General features: G+C 40.2%; 2 protein-coding genes across 5 annotated transcripts in view; one reads left to right on the top strand and one right to left on the bottom strand.

Moving 5' to 3' along the window:
- Window positions 1-1,834: 1,834 nt before the first annotated feature.
- On the bottom strand, window positions 1,835-5,762 carry TMEM69 (transmembrane protein 69). Its single transcript, XM_082613656.1, has 3 exons — window positions 5,663-5,762; window positions 4,036-4,175; window positions 1,835-2,872 (listed from the first exon to the last, which is right to left on the bottom strand). The coding sequence occupies exons 2-3, from the start codon at window positions 4,087-4,089 to the stop codon at window positions 2,159-2,161; spliced, it is 768 nt and encodes a 255-aa protein (XP_082469782.1). The 5' UTR covers window positions 4,090-4,175; window positions 5,663-5,762; the 3' UTR covers window positions 1,835-2,158.
- A 134-nt stretch (window positions 5,763-5,896) lies between these two features.
- Window positions 5,897-21,401, top strand: part of GPBP1L1 (GC-rich promoter binding protein 1 like 1) — a 66,373-nt gene continuing 50,868 nt past the window's right edge. Inside the window, exon 1 of one of the 4 annotated variants that reach the window (XM_082613655.1) lies at window positions 5,897-5,997. The gene's annotated coding sequence lies outside the window, so the exon portion shown is untranslated. Of the gene's footprint in view, window positions 5,998-6,745; window positions 6,908-7,373; window positions 7,532-21,401 lie in introns of those variants that run through there. The other 3 variants (XM_082613654.1, XM_082613653.1, XM_082613652.1) reach the window with 3 other exon arrangements.

Genomic DNA, 21,401 nt, shown 5'->3' with positions numbered 1-21,401 from the left:
TATAAATATGCTTATTTCCTAGGTAATGACAGATTGTTTTAAAAAGAATGTACTAATAAAGTATCTTGATTTCTTTGCTTTTTCCTGTATTACTGATTAATTTAGTTTATTAGCAGCATTCCTGGATTATCAAAGTGTAGTAGGATTGCCCATGATTTTTAGTGTTTCAACTTTAGGGACTTGCACATTTAGTTTTACATTTAATTCTGTTTTCTGAGCCACTGTTAACGTGCTCTTCCTCCAAAATATTTAACAATTCAATATACTTCTAAATATCCTGTCCAATGTACTTAAAAATCGCACACTGTAGAGAATTCCCTGGTGGTCCAGTGGTTAGGACTCAGAGCTTCCACTGCAGGGGGCACGGATTCAATCCCTGGTTGGGGAACTAAGATCCCGCATGCTTTGTGGCACGGCCAAAAAAAAAAAGTGGGCAGTTAGCCTAAAAATATGACTTGCCCCTATTCTGAAAGATTGAGATCAGAGAAAAGTTTTAAGTTTGTGCAGTCCTCATGTAATTTAAGAGAAGCAAAGAAGTAATTTTCCTCACTGAAACAATCTGAGTAGGATCTGAGAAGGATCTTCTGAAGAGTATGAGCTTTCTTTCCTTCAGTATCAGGCTGTAGTAAACTTTTCTTTACATTAATAAAGAAGGATTGTGTGGTGATTTCAGCCACAGGCTTTTAACTGGTAAGCTTCTTAATGATCAGAACAAGCTCTAGCTCTATAGTGTTGTATTTGTTTGCTAGGTCTGCTTTAACAAAGTACCACAGAAACTGAAACAACAGAATTTATTGTCTGTTTTGGAGGCCTGAAGTCTGAAATCAAGGTGTTGGTGGAGTTGGTTCCTTCTGAGGGCTAAGGAGGGATCTGTTCAAGGCTTCTCTCCTTGTCATGTAGATCTTCATGTTCACATGGTATTCTCTCTGTATATGTGTTTATCTCTACATTTTCCATTATAAGAACACCAGTAATATTACATTACAACCTACCCTTATAATCTCATTTTAACCTTACTGATAACTCTGTAAAGACCCTATCTGCAAGTAAGGCCACATTCTGAGATGCTGTGGATTAGGACTTGAACACACAATTCATAAAAAAGTCTTGTAACAGGTGTGTAACAAAGTAAACAAGTTACCACTCTAGATTATGATCTTTCCACAGCAAGAATCATTAAAGTGAAAACTATATGTATATAATTTACTTACGAAATTTAAGTTACCTAATATTCGAATACTTATACAAAGGTAACGTATACCAGATGATACCATTTCCTGATTTAAATTCTTATAACATTGAAAATGTTTCTCCTTTTTTATGAGACTAGGCATCTCAAAAGACTAAGTTTTAAAGTTAGAATTCAAGGTGTTGCTTTTGCTGTTATAAAAAAGCTTTTGTGTGAGTTGACATGCAAAACTGGATAGAACATTAAGATGTCTCCAGCTTGACTTTTCCTAGATTGTATGTCCTAGAGGCTTTATTCTTTTAACTATTTAACTATTTTTGACCAGCTGGTGTTATGTTTGGAGATAAGTTGCATCTATACTCTGCCAAATATCCTGGTAAAACCTGGAAAATGTGTCTAGCTTTTCTCTGAACATAGTTTTCCCTTGTGACACTGCTCCCTACTGACTTTAGAGCCACAGATCCTTTCAGTTCAAATAACTAGGTTGTGTCAGGTAAAAAGAGCTTGGAAACGCAATTCCCAGGGGCAACTGCAATGAAAACTCCACACTGGAGCCACCTATTTTTCAGACACTCATGGATACGAAGTTTTCCTCTGAGGGGGGGTGTGTGTGTGTGTTTTCAATGATCCTAAAGCTCTAGCACAAAGGTTTTTCATCTTTTAATTTACATTTTTCAAAACAATTAAAACATTGAAATTTTTAAGTGGATGACTATAAAGTTCATAAAAAGACTGAATGAGAACTATAACCTAATATAACATGAAAAGGACTTAAGGGTTTTCAAGCTGTTTCTCAGTGATTCCTTATAAAATAAAGATTTCTAGAAATGAAAAATAATTTGGGAATAAATCACCACTGGTGGGAAAAAAAAGAGCTAAACTGGAGAGGTAGAAAAAGGTGATGCCAAAACACAACCTTACAAGGCTTCTAGCCAACATGCTAACGTCATCTACAGAGTAGTTTTATATTTATTCTACTTGCCTAAGTCTCTTGGGTCCCTTCTCTGGATAAAAATCTTTAACTAGTAAAGTGATTACAAATGAAAAAAAGGCCACTAAAGTGACTACTATCCTCAGGGCTTTGAACCAATTGGGATAATGTGGCAAGAGAAAAAGTTCAGTGTGTAATGCTATCCCCAAACCTATTATTACTGTGACTATAGCTTCACTGAGTCTTTCAGAAACAAAGAACGCAAGCCATGAAAACACAACAGGAGCTGCACTATTAGCTAAATTGAGGAAGTCTGGTTTGGCTGGACTACCTTGTGGCAGAGTAAAACCCCATCTGATCCCTCCCAAGAAAGATAGGAAACTGGCTCCATAAGCCATCTGAGTAAAAGCTAATACGGGAATATAAGTCTTTGTCATCACCATGACCAGTGGTGGAGCAATGAAGGGGATTAGTCCTGCCAGAGTTATGTATAATGCCGGCTTCGGGCTGTCAGGCAGGTAACTGATGGTTTGTGGTGGCCTGGCTGGAAGTACTGCTTGCTCTTGCTTCTTCTTAAAGCTGCATGGGGAAGTGTGATAATATTGTGTCTTGCTCATACACACTGGAAATGATGAGACAAGCCAAGGCCTTGGAAACAAAGGGGAAAAGTTCTGCTGGAGGCATGTTTTGAGAGAAAATGTTTCTATTCTCCTTCTGGCTCCTAGTCTGATTGTGGAAGGGTACTTCAGCATCTATAGGGAAAACAGAACAAGAAGACAAAAAACAGATTTAAAAAAAGGAAATCACCAAATGTTTTAGTCCCAATCTGAGATAATGTAAAAACAAACCGCCTGCTTCCTGTTAGCACATCGAACTTAAAGAAAGTTTGGACTACAGGATGATGTTATTATTGCTGGCAAAGACTATTAAACAGCTATACAACATGCCAAAGACACTACTGAATAGAAACCAGTGATATATTTTGGCCTACCACTAAACTTATCCCAAGAAAGAAATATCTGAAGGAGGAAGAGCTAAAGACTAGGTCTTTAGTTTTTGGCATTCTAAACTGCCTCTTCTATTTATAAATTGCAAAAGAAGCAGCACTAATTACTGTGGAAATGCTATTTTATGTAGAGAAAATTAAGCTTTAGACACTGCATAATTTTCATAGCTTCATGCCTTTCTACATATGTCTGCCTAGTATTCTAGATTACCATTTTTCTATCTAGGGAACTTATCTTTAAAAATTCGGCTTGAAGCTTTCTCCAATCTGATGTAATCCTCCTGTAAGTACCATATACACACTTGCATCATAATTCTCACAGTGAATTAAAATCATGTGTTTACTTGTCTGTCTCAGTAGACTTGAGAGCCAGGACCATATATTTTTCTTTGCCTTAAAAAAAAAAAAAATCCCCAGTGCCTTTCATGGTACATGGCCAAAGCAATAACCTCTCTTGCTGATTCTGTGCTTTAGTGAGTAGATTCCATACTTCAACAGTTAAGCAGATCAACATTAACTCAAAAAATGTTGGATTAAAGAAAAAAATGAAAGTTATTTAAGAATCTTGGTGGTTACTCAAAATGCTAGGAATGATTCCATCTTGAGGTTTTTTTTTTCTTTTTGTCTAGAATGTTCTTCCCTGAGGTACCTGCATGGCTCATTGCCTCACTTCTGACCACCCTATTTATGAATGCAATCCTTAAGTCTACTGTCCCTATTCCCCTTCCCTGCTCTACAGTTCTCCACAGCACTTACCACTTGACATATTAAATTTCACTTATTTATATTTTACTCTTTCCCCAATCAACCAGAATATAAGAGGATAAGGATTTTTGTCTTCTTTTTCACTATTGCCTAGCCAAGCAATGCCTGGAAAGTAGTGCTCAAATATTTGCTGAATAAACCAACCTTTGAAGATGCTCGAGAAAACTTCTGGATGAAGTGAACCATGGTGGGCCCCATTGAAAGTCTTGCTTAGGAAGATGCCACACAGTTCTGATTAATGTATTTTTATAGCTCAGTGGAGCATCTGAATCAGAAGCATGTTGCTGTGTACAAAACAAGATGTCATTTAATTTTCTTCACTTTATACATAAGTTTTACAAAGTAGTAATTCGGGATATTTTCTTCCATATAACAGTTTCCTTTGAAAACAATAATTAATGTTTTCAAAAAATCAGTAACATTAAGTAAATAGATCCTTTTCTTCTCTGAACCATTCTTTTAGCTTTTGCTGTTTGGTGTAACAGAAAGAGTAATGCACAGAGACAACAGATCTGGATTTTTACAAATGCCTCCATCATTTCCCAGCTGTGTGACCTTGGGTAAATTGCCTCCTTGAAGTGCCAGCTTTCTTATCTTTAACAGTTAAAGTCATAGCTTGTCTGGTCTATTAGTTATCTATTTTGGGACTTAGCTTAAAGTAATGATAGTAGCAATCAATACAATTAGCTGTGAATCAGGCCTTGTAACTATGTAATTACTGTAACTATTGAATAACCTCATCAACTTGGTGCTGAAAGGCAGTAATAACCTGTTAAGTTAGAGTGCAGACTTTGGAGTCAAACAATCTGGGTTGGAATCCTGGCTCCACCACGTTTTAGCTATGTGACTTTGGACAAATTATTTAACCTGGCTATGGTGCAGTTCACTCACCTATAAGGCTTATGATAACTACATAGGGTCGTTGTAAAAATTAAGTAAGTTAATACATGTAAAAAGCGGAGAACTGTCCCTAACACAAAGTAGGCACTCAAAAAATACTAGCTATTATTCCCACCTTACACAATGTAAGCAACCAGTAAGTGGCTGAGTGAGAGAGAATATTATGAATCCAGATCTGTCATGTTTACATAAGTCCCATTCTTAACCAAAAGAATAAGGTGTCCAAAAATCTAAAACCCACAGTTGCTGCTTAATTTAAAAACGTAGTGAACTAATTTCTTGATTACAGATCTTAGGGCTGGTTCAAGAAATCCTGTATACCAGCCCGTCAATGTCTTCATTCTGTATATATGTATAAGGAAGCAAGTAGGGAGTTAAGTTATCCCGGGTCTCTGAATAGATGTTAGATGACACCCACATCCACCTACTGACTCCCAGACACACATACCTGCAGGGCCCACACACTCACCTTTGTTCAAAATCACCTTCGTAAGGGATTTCAAAAAGCTCAACGCTCCCTCAACCTTCCAAACTCCCTAGACACTGTGACATGTGCTTTCCAGCTCAAGAGTATGAAACAGGAAAGTGACAGCCTAAAGGCCGGGGACGGCAACTGGTGAGGGGGTTAAGGACAAAGACCCAAGGGTTAATCCGCTCAATTTGGGTGAGAACGCATAATATTTCCACTGCGCCAAATAAAAGAGTTGCAAACTGCAAGCCTTAGAGCAGACATCAGAGAAAAGGCGACGAAGTCTGGACGCAAAGATCCCCGGGAAACTTTGCCCAATAGGACCCGCGGCTTCAGTTTACTCCGAAGCCTTGGTGCCCCCCTTTCCCAACCTGCACCTGTGACAACAGCCCTACTACTCACTTGCCAGCGTCGCGCGAGGAGGTGGAAAGCTGAACTGCAAGAACCGCTTGGTACTGCGGAAAAGCACTTCCGGCAAGCGAGGTTAGACAACCCTCCCCACTTCCTGAGAAACGAAAAAAATGAGTCCGGGTGCAGACTTGACCAGCGCTAACTGGTTCCTACAGGGGAAAATCTTAGTTCTAGTGGAAGCCAGCTTTTGAAGTCTGTAGGGTACCTGAACGGTCCTTGCCTTTGTATTCCAGGTTTCCCAGCCAGCAGAATCTGCTTCGCAGAGTTCGGGAAGGTAGAGTGCAACCATTACAGAAACCATCTCAGAGTGATGGTGGTGGAGGAAGGTAGGAGAGATTTGGAGTCTAGGCCAAGTATGACTTGGCCAAATTGCTTGCCGTCTCTGGAACTCATTTTTTACTTTGCATAACAACAGGGTTTCTAGGAGCGACGGGGCACATCTCACGCCTCATTAAGGTCCTGAACTAATACTATTTAAGAAAAAACCAAAACTGTTTTCACTTCATTTTCTCTGCTGGTAACTAGAAACTTCGTTAAGAAATAAACAGCACAAGGGGCAGGACTTTCATTTCCATGAAAGGTGTGAGGGTAAGAGCCTTTAGGGTGACCCGGAAGTTAGATTCCTTCTGTCACCCTCCGCTTTAACTTTTTGTTTGTGGGCTTTGTGACCTTGAGCAAGTCCCTTCCCTTCTCTGGGCCTCCATTTCACAGTCTATCAAAGGAAACACCAGGCAATTTGCGCGTTTATCTGAAAACAACAGGAACGCTAGCCAGTTCCTCCATTCCTCAGGATTCTAGGTAGTCTAGCTTCCTGGTTGCCGACCATCACATGGTTTAGCCTCCCGTGCAGAATGGGCTCAGAGAATTCTTCTTAGTAGTAACACCTTCTAGTCGTGACAGGCTTTCACTTTTATTTCCTTCTCTGCCATGGCAGCGCCACCCCTTCCCGTTGTGCGATACCCAATGAGACTTTGGGCCGGAGAAACAGCTTATCCGCCCTGGCACAGGAGCAGGCTCCGGCCAGAAATCCGCCCAGCGTTGGGGCAGGGGCGTGTCGCCAGCGGTCGGGCGGAACTACCACTCCCAGCGGGTAGCGCGTCGGGAACAGCCGCGCAGGCCTCCAGATCCCGGCCGTGCGGCCCGTTGGGGGCTGGAGTCTTAACGGCGCGTGCACGTGAAGGAAGGAAGGAGCCGAAGGTGGGAAGGGGTCGGAAAACACACGAGCCTACGAAACCGGTTTGTTAGTACTTGTAGAGGTAGTTTGGAGATGCGTGCTTGCCGAGAGGTGGGGTGTGGGAGGGTGCAGAATGAAGGGGCGGGGAAAAACGGGTACACACATACCCACCCACTCATTCACACGCGCCCAGGCCCTAGTGTCGGGAGAGGGGATGTGAAGGGGAGTACCAAACCCAGCTGGTCTCCGCCTCTGAGGCGGCGCGAGGAAAGGCAGAGTGTTCAACTCTGCAGAGGGGCGGGGGTTGACCATGCGCCGCCTCGAGCCGCAGTGGAGGGAGCTGGGGGCAGGGCAGGGAATAACCGCCGTTCACGCGGCTAAACGTTGGCAGCTTGGGGCGTCGGGCGGGTCACCCGAACAGGGCTCACGCGCGTGCGCGTGCGCCCTTGTGGGCGGTGCGAGAGGGTGGGCGTGTGTGAGGCGGGGTCAGGTTAGGGGAGGGCCGGGCTGGTCATCGCTCCTCCCCCTCCACCCGCTCTGCCCCTCCTGGGCCGTGTGGGCCGGGCAGCCATTTTGGGAAGAGCTTTGTTATGGTTGTGGACTCTACACTTCTGCCGGATCAGGAAGCTGGGGACGCGCCCTCAGACGCCGCGACTGGTCCCTAGCTGTAGCCCCGCCGCTGCCCGGTGAGTGGGAGTTCCGGACGATGGGGCGGTAGGGGATCTTGAGTGGTCCGGCGCAGGGCTCCGCCCGGTGCCTGACGGGCCGGCTGTTGAAACAAGTTGAAGAAGGCTCTCACACAGGTGGTTGGGTGTAGGTTGGGCCGGGGACCGGGAGCAGAGCTCACGGGTCGTGTGGTTCGGATGGGGCACCTTCCCCCGCGCGTGGAGCTTTGCACATGAGCGTCGCCGCGACTCTGCCGGAGCGCTCCTACTTCAACTTTGGTCTTCGGGTCGGAACGCTCACCTGCGGCTCTCTGGCTCCTCTCCAGGCGTTCCGGCTTGTTGGTGGTTGAATAGCTTGGTTTACGGGTTTCTTTCTCCTTCTTAAATTAGAGCCAAGGGCTTTTGTTTTCCAGTGATGGAAAGTCTAAGGGGAAAAAGCGTGTAAGTCAAATGTGGGGTATCTGAGGGGAAAAGAAGAGCTTTAACTCCCCACCCCTGTACCCAGCATTCCGGTTCCCCCGGTAGCGAGGTGTTTTCGTTGATTTAGATTGTCTATCCAGCACCTAATGACCCCTCCCTCCCTGGAAACAAAAAAGGCTGGTCGATCTTGAAGTGTTTTAGTGAGGATTTTTTTCTGTTTTACATCTACCTCTCCCCACCCCCGTGAAATTCAAAAGAAAGGCTGAATCTAAAATGGCTGTAGCTTGGGGAAGTGCCCTGAGCTTGGTAACTTAAATACGTTAACATGTCTTAAATTCTTAGTTGTTTTTCCTACGGGGACAACAGCTGGATCTTTCATCGTTTTGCAGTTTGTGTCTTATGTTGAAGAGTTCGCTAGGTGAAAACAAAGGTGAGGCTAAAGTAGTTTGCTTACTCCGAAAGTTTACATAAGAGTGGGTGCGGTTTGGGTGGTGTTTTTTTTTTTTTTTTTTTTGGTAGTTGCTTATAGTTTTGAAATTGTGCTGTGGTGTTAATTTTATCAGCCAAGTTCGTGCTTTGAGATTGGTTTGCCATATTTGTTGAAATACTTGCTCTTAACTTTGATATTTATAGCTTATCTGGAATAAACAAAGTTTATGGTGGCTCATGTTTTAGTTTAGTAATAGAAGTCACATTCTTTGTAAATCCCTTCCAAAAGAAAAGTGATTGGTAGTCTTCAGTACACTTAGATTTATAGTTTGGTCATTGCTGGCCTTTTCTAAGGTCTTTTATGTGTAATACTTGAAAGAGAATCAGAGTGCTGTTAAGTTTGGGACATTTATTAGAAAAGTGTAAGACAACAAGTGAAAACAAATTTTAGATGTGGAGTGCCTGATTGTCGTACCCTTTCAAACAAAAGGCTGTCTTTTTGTTTGTTGCCTTTTTTTTTTTTAACCTTTAGATCCAGAAGTTTAACGGAAAACAAAAAGGCATAGAATGGAAACCAAAAACAGTTAACTTCAGTATTTGGGAAGATGCTTGAGTTTCAAGTTGCAATCTGTCTAAAAGATAAAATAATAAAATGCTAATTGTGAATGAGAAGTTTGGAATTAATAGTAAAATAAAGTGTCATCTTCCTTCCCTAGGGAGTCAGTTTCAATTTACCTTTCTACATTCTTTCAGTACAAAAGTTTACTTTTGTCAACTCCCCTAGGATTTGTTGTTGTTCTTAAATTATTTTGGTGGTTTTACAGGACAAACATTTAAAGTGCTTTATAGAAATTACAAGTCAGTTGCTTTGTGTTTTGCTCTTGTTGACTACTGGACCTGTAAACTTGGGTGAGACCTTACTCTAATTTTTTTTCAGGATACTCAAAACAGTTTGTACATATTGATATAAATATTCTTTCAGTTGATTCTGAGTAGTATCTTATCAGAGCTCTTGAAATTTGGTGGTGGTGGTAGGGTGTTAGGAAGCCATTTTTCTTTTGAATGAATTCCATCTTACCAGTTTTCTCGTCAGTGGCTGTTTAGTAGCTTGGCTGAGGAGAGCACATGCAACCATTTTAATAAGTTTGGAATGACAAGAAATCTGGGACACATTTCTGCTTATAATTCATTTTTAAACGCTTAAAGATAAAACCTACAATTCTGAATCATACTTCAGCAGATTGCATATCTTTGTTTTATGATTCAGTGTACATGCACTTAGTAATAACTAATGTACCAGAGGCTGACAGTTGCTCGAAGTGCTTTATATTTATTAAAATAGTTTATTTCTGTCAGATAGATATTGTTTTATCCCCATTTTCTAGTTAAGGAAAATAAGTTCAGAGATTCATCCAGCTAGTAGGTCGCAGACCCTGTATTTAAACCTAAGCAATCTGTTTCCAAGTCACTGTGCTTAACCATTATGGTTGCTACCTTTAACCATGAAAATAAAAATAAGACTATTGGAAAGGTGAGACACAACACAGTTTTTTAAATATCCCAACTGAAAAAGTAGTTCATGGAAAAGGCAAATTTTGGTGTATGTATTTATGGTTTTTCAAATAATTGGGGTGGGATGGGATATCTAGGTGATACATAGAAAACATGCTACTTCATAACTGACTATAGTTACCATTGTCTGCAATTTGATATGTGGTTCTGCTGAGAGCTAGCTGACCAAGTCACTTCAAAATCAGGCTTTGATTTTTATTTCCCACTGAAGTCTGCTCAAAACAAAACTAGCTATAATCAAACTTGAAAAATAGTTCAATGAGATGAGCTGAACTTATTTTGTCCACAGGTATATATCTTAACTAATGATGTAAGATATTGCTAATGTTATGTAAATTGAATTTTTGTAGGGGATTTAAAATATACGAGGCAAATATTTAAAGGGGTCTAATAGCTGTTTTTCTTTACTAAAGCAAATAAGGAGCCTTTGGGACTTCCTGGCGGTCCAGTGGTTAAGACTGCACTTCCATTGCAGGGGGCGTGGCTTCGATCTCTGGTTGGGGAACTAAGATTCTGCATCCCACATAGGGCGGCCAAAAATAAATAAATAAATAATAAATCATTTTTAAAATAAATAATGATAATCAGCCTTTAATTGATCTGTTGGAAAAATTATTTTTCATTTTTCAGACAAAATGGTTCAAACATTCTTTTAAGAAAGTTTCTTTTAAGAAATGCTAGAGGCTGTACTATTGTACTGTTGTTCCTGCCTGTTAAGGAGTAGGAATACCTAGATGACTATAAAACATTCCTGCCACCCGAGAACTTAGTAGTTTAACAGATAAGCACAAAAATATTCACAGGATAACAACACAGAAAGCTGTCATTCTTAAAGGAGTTGATTTTTTTTAACATACTCATTAAGCTTACTTGCCTTTTCTGTAATAAAACTACTTTGCCATATATCAGTCAGATGTCAGGCTAGAGGATCACCAGCATGAACAAAGTTTTAGTGCACTTTTCTGAGCAGCAGGCCTGTTTATGCTGAACAAGTTTGTTGTTTTTTTCTTTAAAGAAAAAATTGAATTAATTTAAGTTTGGCTATTCTTTATATTGCAGACTCTTGTTTCTGCTGATCATATGTTTAAATTTCATTATATAAAAAAGTTCTCTTCTGAATTATTGCTATCCTTGAAGTTTACAAGTATGTTGAAAAGTTGGTTTGGGAGTTCTTTGGTTAGTTAATTAAAAGGTAGAGCTATTCCAGTGTTCCAGCTATGTATTTATCAATTATTACCTCTGCTTTTTAATTAGTCTTACCAGGTATGGTGGAAAGATAGTGGGAACCATTTATTGTGGGCTTCATAAGCTAGAGACTTGTAACAGAGTCCAGTCATTATTCCTTAAAACACTTGTTTAACATACTTGATATTAACCCTTCTATAAGTGGGTGTACAGAGGATCCAAGAAGTTAAGTGGTTTATATAACATAGTGAGATGTGGGGACTCAGCTTTCTCCGATTCCAAAGCTGGGTTTTCACCACATCATGGTAGAGAGATAGTATGGTACGGTAATTAACGACACCAGCGTTATAGCCTGGGTTTGAACCTCTGCATTGCCACTTACAGCTTTGAGACCTTGGTGGAGTTTTAGTAAGATTTCTGCCTGTTTCTTTCTCTGTTAAATGGGGATAATAGTACCTCCTCATAGGGTTTCTGTGGTAAACAAATTAAATAATATTTGTAGAGTTTTTAATACAATGCCTGCCCATTGTAAGCACTTCATAATTGTCAAGTAAATTGTTTGAAATTGTCTTTAATGAACATCCTTTTACCAGCTGAGTGAAATTCTGTGAAATCTGAACAGATTGTTGGACGTGGACTTTGGGGTTTTTGTTTTTCCTTTTCTAGGTATTTTCTGTTGACATCTCTTGTTTATTTGAATCAGGATCCAGGTCCCACACACGGCAGTTGACTGATATTCTTTCAAGCCTCTTAGTTTGTATGTTTCTTCTGTTTTTTTCCTTGCACTTTGTTGAAGAAACCAGGTCATTTGTCCTGCAGTTGCCCACATTCTAGATTTTCTTGATTTCCTGTAAAGTGGTAGTTTTTTTTTCTGGTTTGTTCAGTGATTCTCATCTATATCATTTTCTCACAATTTCTCTATTGAGCAGCATAGAATAATTGTATGAGTTATTTATCCTCCTTCAGTATGCTTGTAAAATGGAGTGTTCGGTTTGGTCCTGTGCCCAATTCAGTGTTAACTTTTCTAGGTAGTTTGTTTCCTGTCCTTTTTTTTTCCTACATAATATATATTTGTTGTATTATAAAATTGAGTTAAGTATGCTGGGTTTGTAGTGGTTTTGTTTTCTTGTTTTGGTTACTAGTGAATAGTTTCCTCAGCGTATTTGGTCAGAAAATTTCTCTTCTCAAAACTGCGGTTTTTTTTTTCTTGTTGTTTATCCCCCCCACCCCCTAACTATTAATTAAGCATTTTATTCTTAACACTTATGGAGTACTCACTATAGACCAGACACTTGGTTCTTTTTTGTTTTCCCTGCGAAAAATATCCAGGCACTATTCTTAACACTTTGCATATATTCACTCATCTAGTCATCAACTTTCCAACAATCTCCAAATTACAGGTAATGATTTGAAGCAAAAAGAGGTGCCCAACATTGTGTATGGAAAATTTTAGAGGCTCTGGATGACATTGATTTCCTGGAGAGAGGATTTACTTTTCTGTTGGCAGCTACATAAAGTATGGGAATTGATCCAAAAAAAAAAAAAAAGGTGAAGTGACTTCTCCAAAGTCACACAGCTAGTACATGGCAGAGCCAACTAGATCCAGAGTCTGCTCTTCTAACTTAAAAGTAATGTTTGGATTAGAAGCACAGTTTATTCTTGAGAAGAGATTTTTAGATATGCTTGTAAGTAAAATGTGCTTGAAGTAAAACGTATGTTTCGTAATATAGTAGTCACTACTATTAAATGTTTCAATTGTAAAAGACGGTATAGCTTTTTTAAAGTGACAAATAGACTATTTACTTATATTCATAGGAAATTGAAGCCTTTCAGAGTCAGCATAGCTGCAGATATTTGATAAAAGTTATCACTACTTGAATGACTTGCTGTAGTGTAGTTGATACAGTGACTTTTGATTTTTGGGCGGGGGGGTGGGGACATGCCACTCGGTTTGTGGGATTTTAGTTTCCTAACCAGGGATTGAACCCGGGCTCTCCGCGTTGAGAGCATGGAGTCCTAACCACTGGACCACCAGGGAAGTCCCAGATAGTAGTGACTTTTGGAGCAAATACTGTAAAAAACATTTTTGCTGTTTTTAAAATCTTATAGTTTCAGATACTTTTCATAAATCTAATCCACTTAGTTATCTGAATCTTACAGCCAGAATTTAATGTGTCAGGTTGCATCAGGTGATAAATGTACTTCTGTAACATACTATGCTTATTTGGAACTGTTGTGATTTAAGTAAACTTCATTTCTGTTAGTGGGATAGTGTATAGGTATGGTTGCAGCAGGTGCTTGTCCCCTTTAAATGACAAAATATTGGAAAGGCGATAACTACCTGAGAAAGTTTATAAATTTTAGTCTTCAAAAATTTTATACTTTGTGAAATTAGTTTCAGGAAAGTTTTTTGAAACTGAATTCATTTTCAAAATGTTTTTTGAAAATGACTTGGAAGAAGGCACAATGATTAAAGTTTATTACTAATAGGAAGACTGACAAGATTCCTGTGTTGGACATTCTACTAATTGGGCTTTAAGGTTATCCTTTGTTGTTTCTTCTGTCTGTTTACCATTTTAACCCTGTTCCAATATTGCCTTTTTGTGAATCTTAGTGGGAGAGGAAGCTGGAAAGGACATGTAACTCGTAACTTGTGTGCATGCACACATACACTTTCTGCCCCTGGTAGCTGTGACCCAAGCTGTGCCTATCAAATACACTTGACTGGGGACTTGAATCTGGAGTGAGAGAGATACACAGGAGCAAGGACAGTTTAGAATTAATTCTATTGTCTGGTGGCAGTGGCAGAGCTAGCTAGTGGGCAGTTTCCTGAGAGACTGTTCCTGTGATGTGACCTTGGTTGGTGGTTTTGACTGCTTAGCTTTACTTGAATTTTTACAGGTTTGCCAAATCATTCATTTTTTGAACTCCCAATACCCTGCTGATAAATTTCCTTTTCTGCTTAATCTACCTAAATACAGTTTATTTTTTTCAACCAAGGACCCTGATTTGTAAAATTGACTAATATAATTTACTCCTTCTAAAAGATTTAGTTACTGCCTCTGTTTAGGGTGATCTCTTAACTCATGAAGTGAAAAAACTTCCATGAATGTCTTTTTTAAAGACAAACTTAGAGGAGAATTTTTCCTTTTATCCACTCCCAATTCTTAAAAGCAGTAGTTCTCAACCATTTAAAATATATCTGGGGTAAGGCCTGGGCACCATTAGTTTATTAAAGCTCCCCATGTAAATCTGTCTTTAAGTAATTCTTTTATTATTACAAAAACAGTGTTGTGATGTGTAGATAATTAGAGTATACAGATATGCGAAAATAAAAACTTGACATTCCTATCATTCAGAAGTCACTACTGTTAACAACTTTTGGTGCATTTTTTCCCCAGATCTTTCTCTAAGCACATATGTGTAGGCTTTTATTTTTATTTTACTAAAATGAGATCAGTTTACAACTTGGCTTTTTTTGCTCAGTAATGCCCACAGTCCATGTTCATTTCCTCTAGTATGCAGTTTCTATTATTCATATTTCCCCAGCTGATCCAGAAAAATGTTTGTTACCGCTGGCTGGCTATCCAAACTGTTGATAGTATCTAAACTAGGACCTTTTCACATATAACACTTTGTTTAGGGAATTCCCTGGCAGTCCAGTGGTTAGGACTCAGTGCTTTCACTGCGTGGCTCGGACTCAGTCCCTGGTTGGGGAACTAAGATCCCGCAAGCCTTGCAGCAATCAGTTAGTCAGTCCCACTTGTTTAATTTCTTTTTGTCTCTTTTTTTTTTTTTTTTTTTTTTTTTTGGCTGTTTTGGGTCTTCGTTGCTGCACGCGGGCTTTCTCTAGTTGCAGTGAGCAGGGGCTACTCTTCGTTGTGGTGCGAGGGCTTCTCATTGCGGTGGCTTCTCTTGTTATGGAGCATGGCCTCTGGGTGCACAGGCTTCAGTAGTTGTGGCTCACGGGTTCTAGAGCGCAGGCTCAGTAGTTGTAGCGCATGGGCTTAGTTGCTCCACAGCATGTGGGATCTTCCCGGACCAGGGCTCAAACCTGTGTCCCCTGTATTGGCAGGTGGATCCTTAACCAGTGCGCCACCAGGGAAGCCCTCTTTTTGTCTCTTTAATCTAGCTTAGTCCTTATTTTTCAGTGACACTGACTTTGAGACTGGACTGGTTATCCTGAGAATGCTTCTGTACAGTTGCATTCTTGTGGTATCTCTTAGTTTGTTCCTTTCGTTCATGTATTTTTCTCTAAAGTTTACAGCTAAAAGCTTGATGGATTTATATCTAAATACTTTGGCGAGAATACATCATAGTTCTGTCTCATTTTGCGTCATGTCATAAAGCACATAATACCTGGTTGACCTACTTTAGTAATGCTAAGGTTGATCCTCGGATTAAGGTGGTGATAGCTGGGTCCATACATTAAACAGTAAGATTTCCCCCCTTGCAGTAAGAAATTAATTTGGGTGGTGCTACTTTGTACTGCGTTCCCAGTTTCTTATCAGTCATTGGCCTAATTTTTTTAAAGACAGCTTTATTGAGATAGAATTTACATAACATAAAATTCACCCACTTTACATGTACAATTTAATGGGTTTTTTTTTTAGTTTATTCACAGAGTTGTACAACCATTGCTACTATCTAGTTTTAGAACATTTTCATCACCCCAAAAAGAAATTCCATAACCGTTAGCACTCACCTCCTCAACCCTAGGCAGCCATTAATCTCCTTTCTGTCTCTGTGGATTTGCCTATTCTGGACATACCTATAAATAGAATTATACGGTATGCAGTCTTTTGTGTCTGGCTTCCTTCACTTAGCATAATGCTTTTAATGTTCATACCTGTTTTAGTATGTTTCGGTACTTTTTTTTGCCACATAATATTTTGTTGTATGGTTATACCACGTTTTGTCTTTCCATTCATCAGTTGATGGGCATTTGGATTGTTACCTCTTTGCAGCTATTATTAACAATGCTGCTGGGACTTCCCTGGTGGCACAGTGGTTAAGACTCCGTGCTCCCAATGCAGGGGGCCCAGGTTCGATCCCTGGTCAGGGAACTAGATCCCTTGTGCCACAAGGAAGATCCCGCATGCCGCAACTAAGATGCAGTGCAGCCAAATAAATAAATAAAAAATAATGCTGCTGTGAACATTCATGTCTAAGTTTTTGTGTGGATATATGTTTACATCTTTCTTGGATCTTTCTAGGAGTAGAATTGCTGGGTCATAGGGTTAACTCTTTAACTTTTTAAGAGACCATTTTCTGAAGTGACCCTATCATTATACATTCCCACCAGTAGTCAGTGTATGATGGTGTCATTTTTTCCACATCCTCAGCAGCACCTGTTATTGTCTGCCTTTTGATTATAACCATCCTAGTCGGTGTGAAATGGTATCTTATTGTGGGTTTGATTTGCATTTCCCTCATGGCTAATGATGTTAAGCATCTTTTCCTGTACTTATTGGTCTCTTGTGTATCTTGAGAGAAATGTCTATTCCTTTGCCCACTTTATTTATTTATTTTTTTGTTGCTGTGTTGGGTCTTCGTTCCTGCACGTGGGGTTTCTCTAGTTGCCGCGAGCGGGGGCTACTCTTCATTGCGGTACGCGGGCGTCTCATTGCGGTGGCTTCTCTTGTTACGGAGCGCGGGCTCTAGGCACGTGGGCTTCAGTAGTTGTGGCTCGCGGGCTCTAGAGCGCAGGCTCAGTAGCTGTGACGCACGGGCTTTGTTGCTTCGCAGCATGTGGGATCTTCCTGGACCAGAGCTTGAACCCGTGTCCCCTGCATTGGCAGGTGGATTCTTAACCACTGCACCACCAGGGAAGTTCCTTTGCCCACTTTTTAATTGGGTTATCTTTTTATTCTTGAATTGTACAGGTTCTTTTTTTAATTTAATTTAGTTGTAATCGACATACGTCTTATTAGTTTCAGGTGTATATGATAATAATTTGATAATTATAGCATATATTGCAAAATAATCAACACAGTAAGTCTTGTTAACATTTGTCACCATATAGTTACAGAAATTTTTTTCTTGTGATGAGAACTTTTAAGAACTTCTCTCTTAGCAACTTTGAAATATGCACTACAGTATAATTAACTATAGTCACCATGCTACACCTTACATCCTCACAGCTTATTTATTTTATAACTGGAAGTTTGTACCTTTTGACCCCCCTTCACCTATTTGGCCCACCCCACCCCGCCTCTGGCAACCACCAGTCTCTTCTCTGTATTTGAGCTTGGTGTTTTTTTAGATTGCACATATAAATGAGATCATATGGTGTTTGTCTTTGTCTTATTTCACTTAGTATAGTACCTTCAATGTTCGTCCATATTATTGCAAATGGCAAGAATTCATTCTTTCTTATGGCTGAATAATATTCCAGTGTGTGTGTGTGTGTGTGTGTGTGTACATACACACCACATTTTCTTTATCCATTTATCCATCAGTGGACACTTCCTATATCTTGGCTATTATAATAATGTTTCAGTGAACGTGGGAGTGCATATATCTTTTCAAGTTAGTGTTTTCCTTTCCTTTGGATAAACACCCTGAAGTAGAATTGCTGGATCATATGTTAATTCGATTTTTAAATTTTTGAGAAATCTCCATACTGTTTTCCATAGTGGCTGCACCAATTTACATTCACACCAGCAGTGCACAGGGGTTCCCTTTTCTCTACATCCTTGCCAGTACTTATTTCTTGGGTTTTTTTTTTTTTTTTTTTTTTGGCGGTATGCGGGCCCCTCACTGTCACGGCCTCTCCCATTGCGGAGCACAGGCTCAGCGGCCATGGCTCATGGGCCCAGCCGCTCCGCGGCATGTGGGATCCTCCCGGACCGGGGCACGAACCCATGTCCCCTGCATCGGCAGGCGGACTCTCAAGCACTGCGCCACCAGGGAAGCCCCTATTTCTTGTCTTTTTGATAATAGCTATTCTAACAGGTGTGAGGTGATATCTCATTGTGATTTTATTTTATTTTTTATTATTATTTTTTTTTTTGCGGTATGCGGGCCTCTCACTGTTGTGGCCTCTCCCGTTGCGGAGCACAGGCTCCGGATGCGCAGGCTCAGCGGCCATGGCTCACGGGCCCAGCCGCTCCGCGGCATATGGGATCCTCCCGGACCGGAGCACGAACCCGTATCCCCTGCATCGGCAGGCGGACTCTCAACCACTGCGCCACCAGGGAGGCCCTGTGATTTTATTTTGAATACAGTTCCCTTATCAGATATACGATGTGCAGATCTTTTCTCTCAGTCTGGGTTGTCCTTTCACTTCCTTCATGGTGTCCTTTGGAGCACAAACGTTTTATTTTGATGATGAAGTCTAATTTACCATTGCCTAAGCTAAAATCACTCCTGTGTTTACTTTAGCTCTTACACTAAGGCCTTTGATCCACTTGGAGTTAATTTTTGTGTGTGGTGTAAGATATGGTCCACATTCATTGTTGTTGCGAGTGGACATCCAGTGATCGTGGCACCATCTTTTGAAAAGAAAGACCATTTTTTTCCCATTGATATATCTCGGCTTCTTTGTTGAAAGTCAGTTGGCCATACTTACTAGTTTTATTTCTTCATTCTTGGTTCTGCTCCATTAATCTCTATGTCTATCCTTATGCCAGTATGCAGAATTGAAGCCCTTTATATATTCCTTTTTAATTGCATGTCTTTGTGTCTTTCATCCTGAATTTGGTATTGATAATACGCTTGCATTTTAAAATAATTTTGCTTTATATGACTATATCCCCAAACTATCTAATATTGTTATTCATTTTTTAAAACCTTATATGGTATCGTATAGTTTTTAATTTTTACAACTTTTTTATTCTACTTTGTGAGAGTCACCCATTTTGCTTATACATATCTCTAATGTAATTATTTCCTGCTGTACAGCATTGTACACATATACCACAATTTAATCAGTCTGTTGGTGGATATTTAGGTAATTTAGTTTTTTTGTTTTTGTTTTTGTTTTTGTTTTTGTTTTTTTTGCGGTATGCGGGCCTCTCACTGTTGTGGCCTCTCCCGTTGCGGAGCACAAGCTCCGGATGCGCAGGCTCAGCGGCCATGGCCCCACGGGCCCACGGCCCCACGGGCCCAGCCACTCTGCGGCATGTGGGATCTTCCCGGACCGGGGCACGAACCCATGTCCCCTGCATCGGCAGACGGACTCTCAACTACTGCGCCACCAGGGAAGCCCGGTAATTTAGTTTTTTGTCTACTATATACAATTCTGTAGCAAACATTCTTATATATTTTGTCTTACCTTCATGTGTGATTAAGATTGGTGGGTCACAGCAGTCCCACTACTGGGCATATACCCTGAGAAAATCATAATTCAAAAAGAGTCATGTACCACAATGTTCGTTGCAGCTCTATTTACAATAGCCAGGACATGGAAGCAACCTAAGTGTCCATCTACAGATGAATGGATAAATAAAATATGGCACATATATACAAAGGAATATTACTCAGCCATAAAAAGAAACGAAATTGAGTTATTTGTAGTGCGGTGGATGGACCTAGAGTCTGTCATACAGAGTGAAGTAAGTCAGAAAGAGAAAAACAAATACCATATGCTAACACATATATATGGAATCTAAAAAAAAAAAAAAAGGTTCTGAAGAACCTAGGGGCAGGACAGGAGTAAAGATGCAGACTTAGAGAGAATGGACTTGAGGACACGGGGATGGGGAATGGTAAGCTGGGACAAAGTGAGAGAGTGACATTGACCTATATGTACTACCAAATGTAAAATAGCTGGTGGGAAGCAGCCACATAGCACAGGGAGATCAGCTCAGGAGATCAGCTCCATGCTTTGTGACCACCTAGAGGGCTGGGATAAGAAAGGTGGGAGGGAGATGCAAGAGGGAGGGGATATGGGGATATATGTATACGTATAGCTGATTCACTTTGTTATACAGCAGAAACTAACACAATATTGTAAAGCAATTATACTCCAATAAAGATGTTAAAAAAAATCAGAAAACAAAAAAGAAAGATTGGTGGGTCATAGTGGTTTCACAGCTTGAACTTTGTATTTGTCAAACTGTTTTCCAAAATGGTTGTACAAGTTTACGCTCACACCAGCAATATATGAGAATTCCCTGTTGCTTTATATTTTTATCAGCACTTGATAGTTTCAGGATTTTTTTTTTTTGCCAGTTTGGTGGGTGTGGAATAGTGTCTCATAATTTTACTCAGGTTTTAAAAGTATGTATGAGTTTGTGAGTGATTCAGAGTAATATTAAGTGTTTTCTTAACAAAGAATTGTAGTGGAAGAAATCTTAAAGGTATATTATATCCTCTTTTGGTTCATTGAAAGACGTGATCAAATTTCATAGCCTTTAGAAGTTCTTAGGTACAAATTAATCTCCTGAAATTAAAATAAATAACAAGGTAGAATATGGCTTTGGGCTCTTTTCTGTGATGAAGTATCAGTGTGAAGGTTAAAAATAAACTAAACAAGGCACCAGTAACCCTGGAGTTCTCCTTATTGAGCACTTGGGAGGGAAACTGATACACAGTTAGGAAATGAGTATAGATTACTGTAGCATTCCTCAGTCCTTTAGAGGCAGTGAGAGTGATAGACATTTAAAACTAAGTAATATTCTTTTCAAATCATGAGATTTGGAAAGGAAATTTTAGGGCCAGTGAATATCTGAATTTATCCAGAGTTAATAATCTTGGACTCTGCAGTTAAAGGAATAAGGAATGTTCAAGGAGAGCTCTTAGGAACAGTTAAAGGAGATACTAATTGATAGAGTTGTCAACATCTCTTAAAGAAATTATTACTTGGGACTTCCCTGGTGGCACAGTCCGCCTGCCAGTGCAGGGGACTCGGGTTCGATCCCTGGTCCAGGAAGAGCCCACATGCCACGGAGCAACTAAGCCCGTGCGCCACAACTACTCAGCCTGCACTCTAGAGCCCATGCGCCCCAACTACTGAGCCTGTGTGCTCTAGGGCCCGTGCTGTGCAGCAAGAGAAGCCACCTCAATGAGAAGCCTGCGCACCGCAACGAAAAGTAGCCCCCACTCACCGCAACTAGAGAAAGTCTGCACGCAGCAATGAAGACCCAACGCAACCAAAAATAGATAAAATTTAGGAAAAAAAAATTATTACTTAATGGTCATCCTGTCTGTAGTAAGAGATTACCCCATTTGCTATTAATTTAATCCCTACCAAGCATAGGGGAAATAAATATGTAAACAGGTAAATATAATGCATTGTGATGGATGCTTGAGTATAGGTATGTGCATGATATAATGCTTC

This window comes from Mesoplodon mirus, assembly GCF_964341445.2.
Source record: "Mesoplodon mirus genome assembly, chromosome: 3".
Classification (NCBI taxonomy): Eukaryota; Metazoa; Chordata; class Mammalia; order Artiodactyla; family Ziphiidae; genus Mesoplodon; species Mesoplodon mirus.
This window is presented reverse-complemented; position numbering and strand designations above follow the sequence as displayed.

Coding starts and splice junctions, on each gene's coding strand:
- TMEM69 (XM_082613656.1), bottom strand. CDS start 4,089: ATGGGGCCCACCATGGTTCACTTCATCCAGAAGTTTTCTCGAGCATCT. Junction 2,873..4,035: donor TTTCTCGAGCATCTTCAAAG/GTTGGTTTATTC, acceptor TTTTCCCTATAG/ATGCTGAAGTACCCTTCCAC.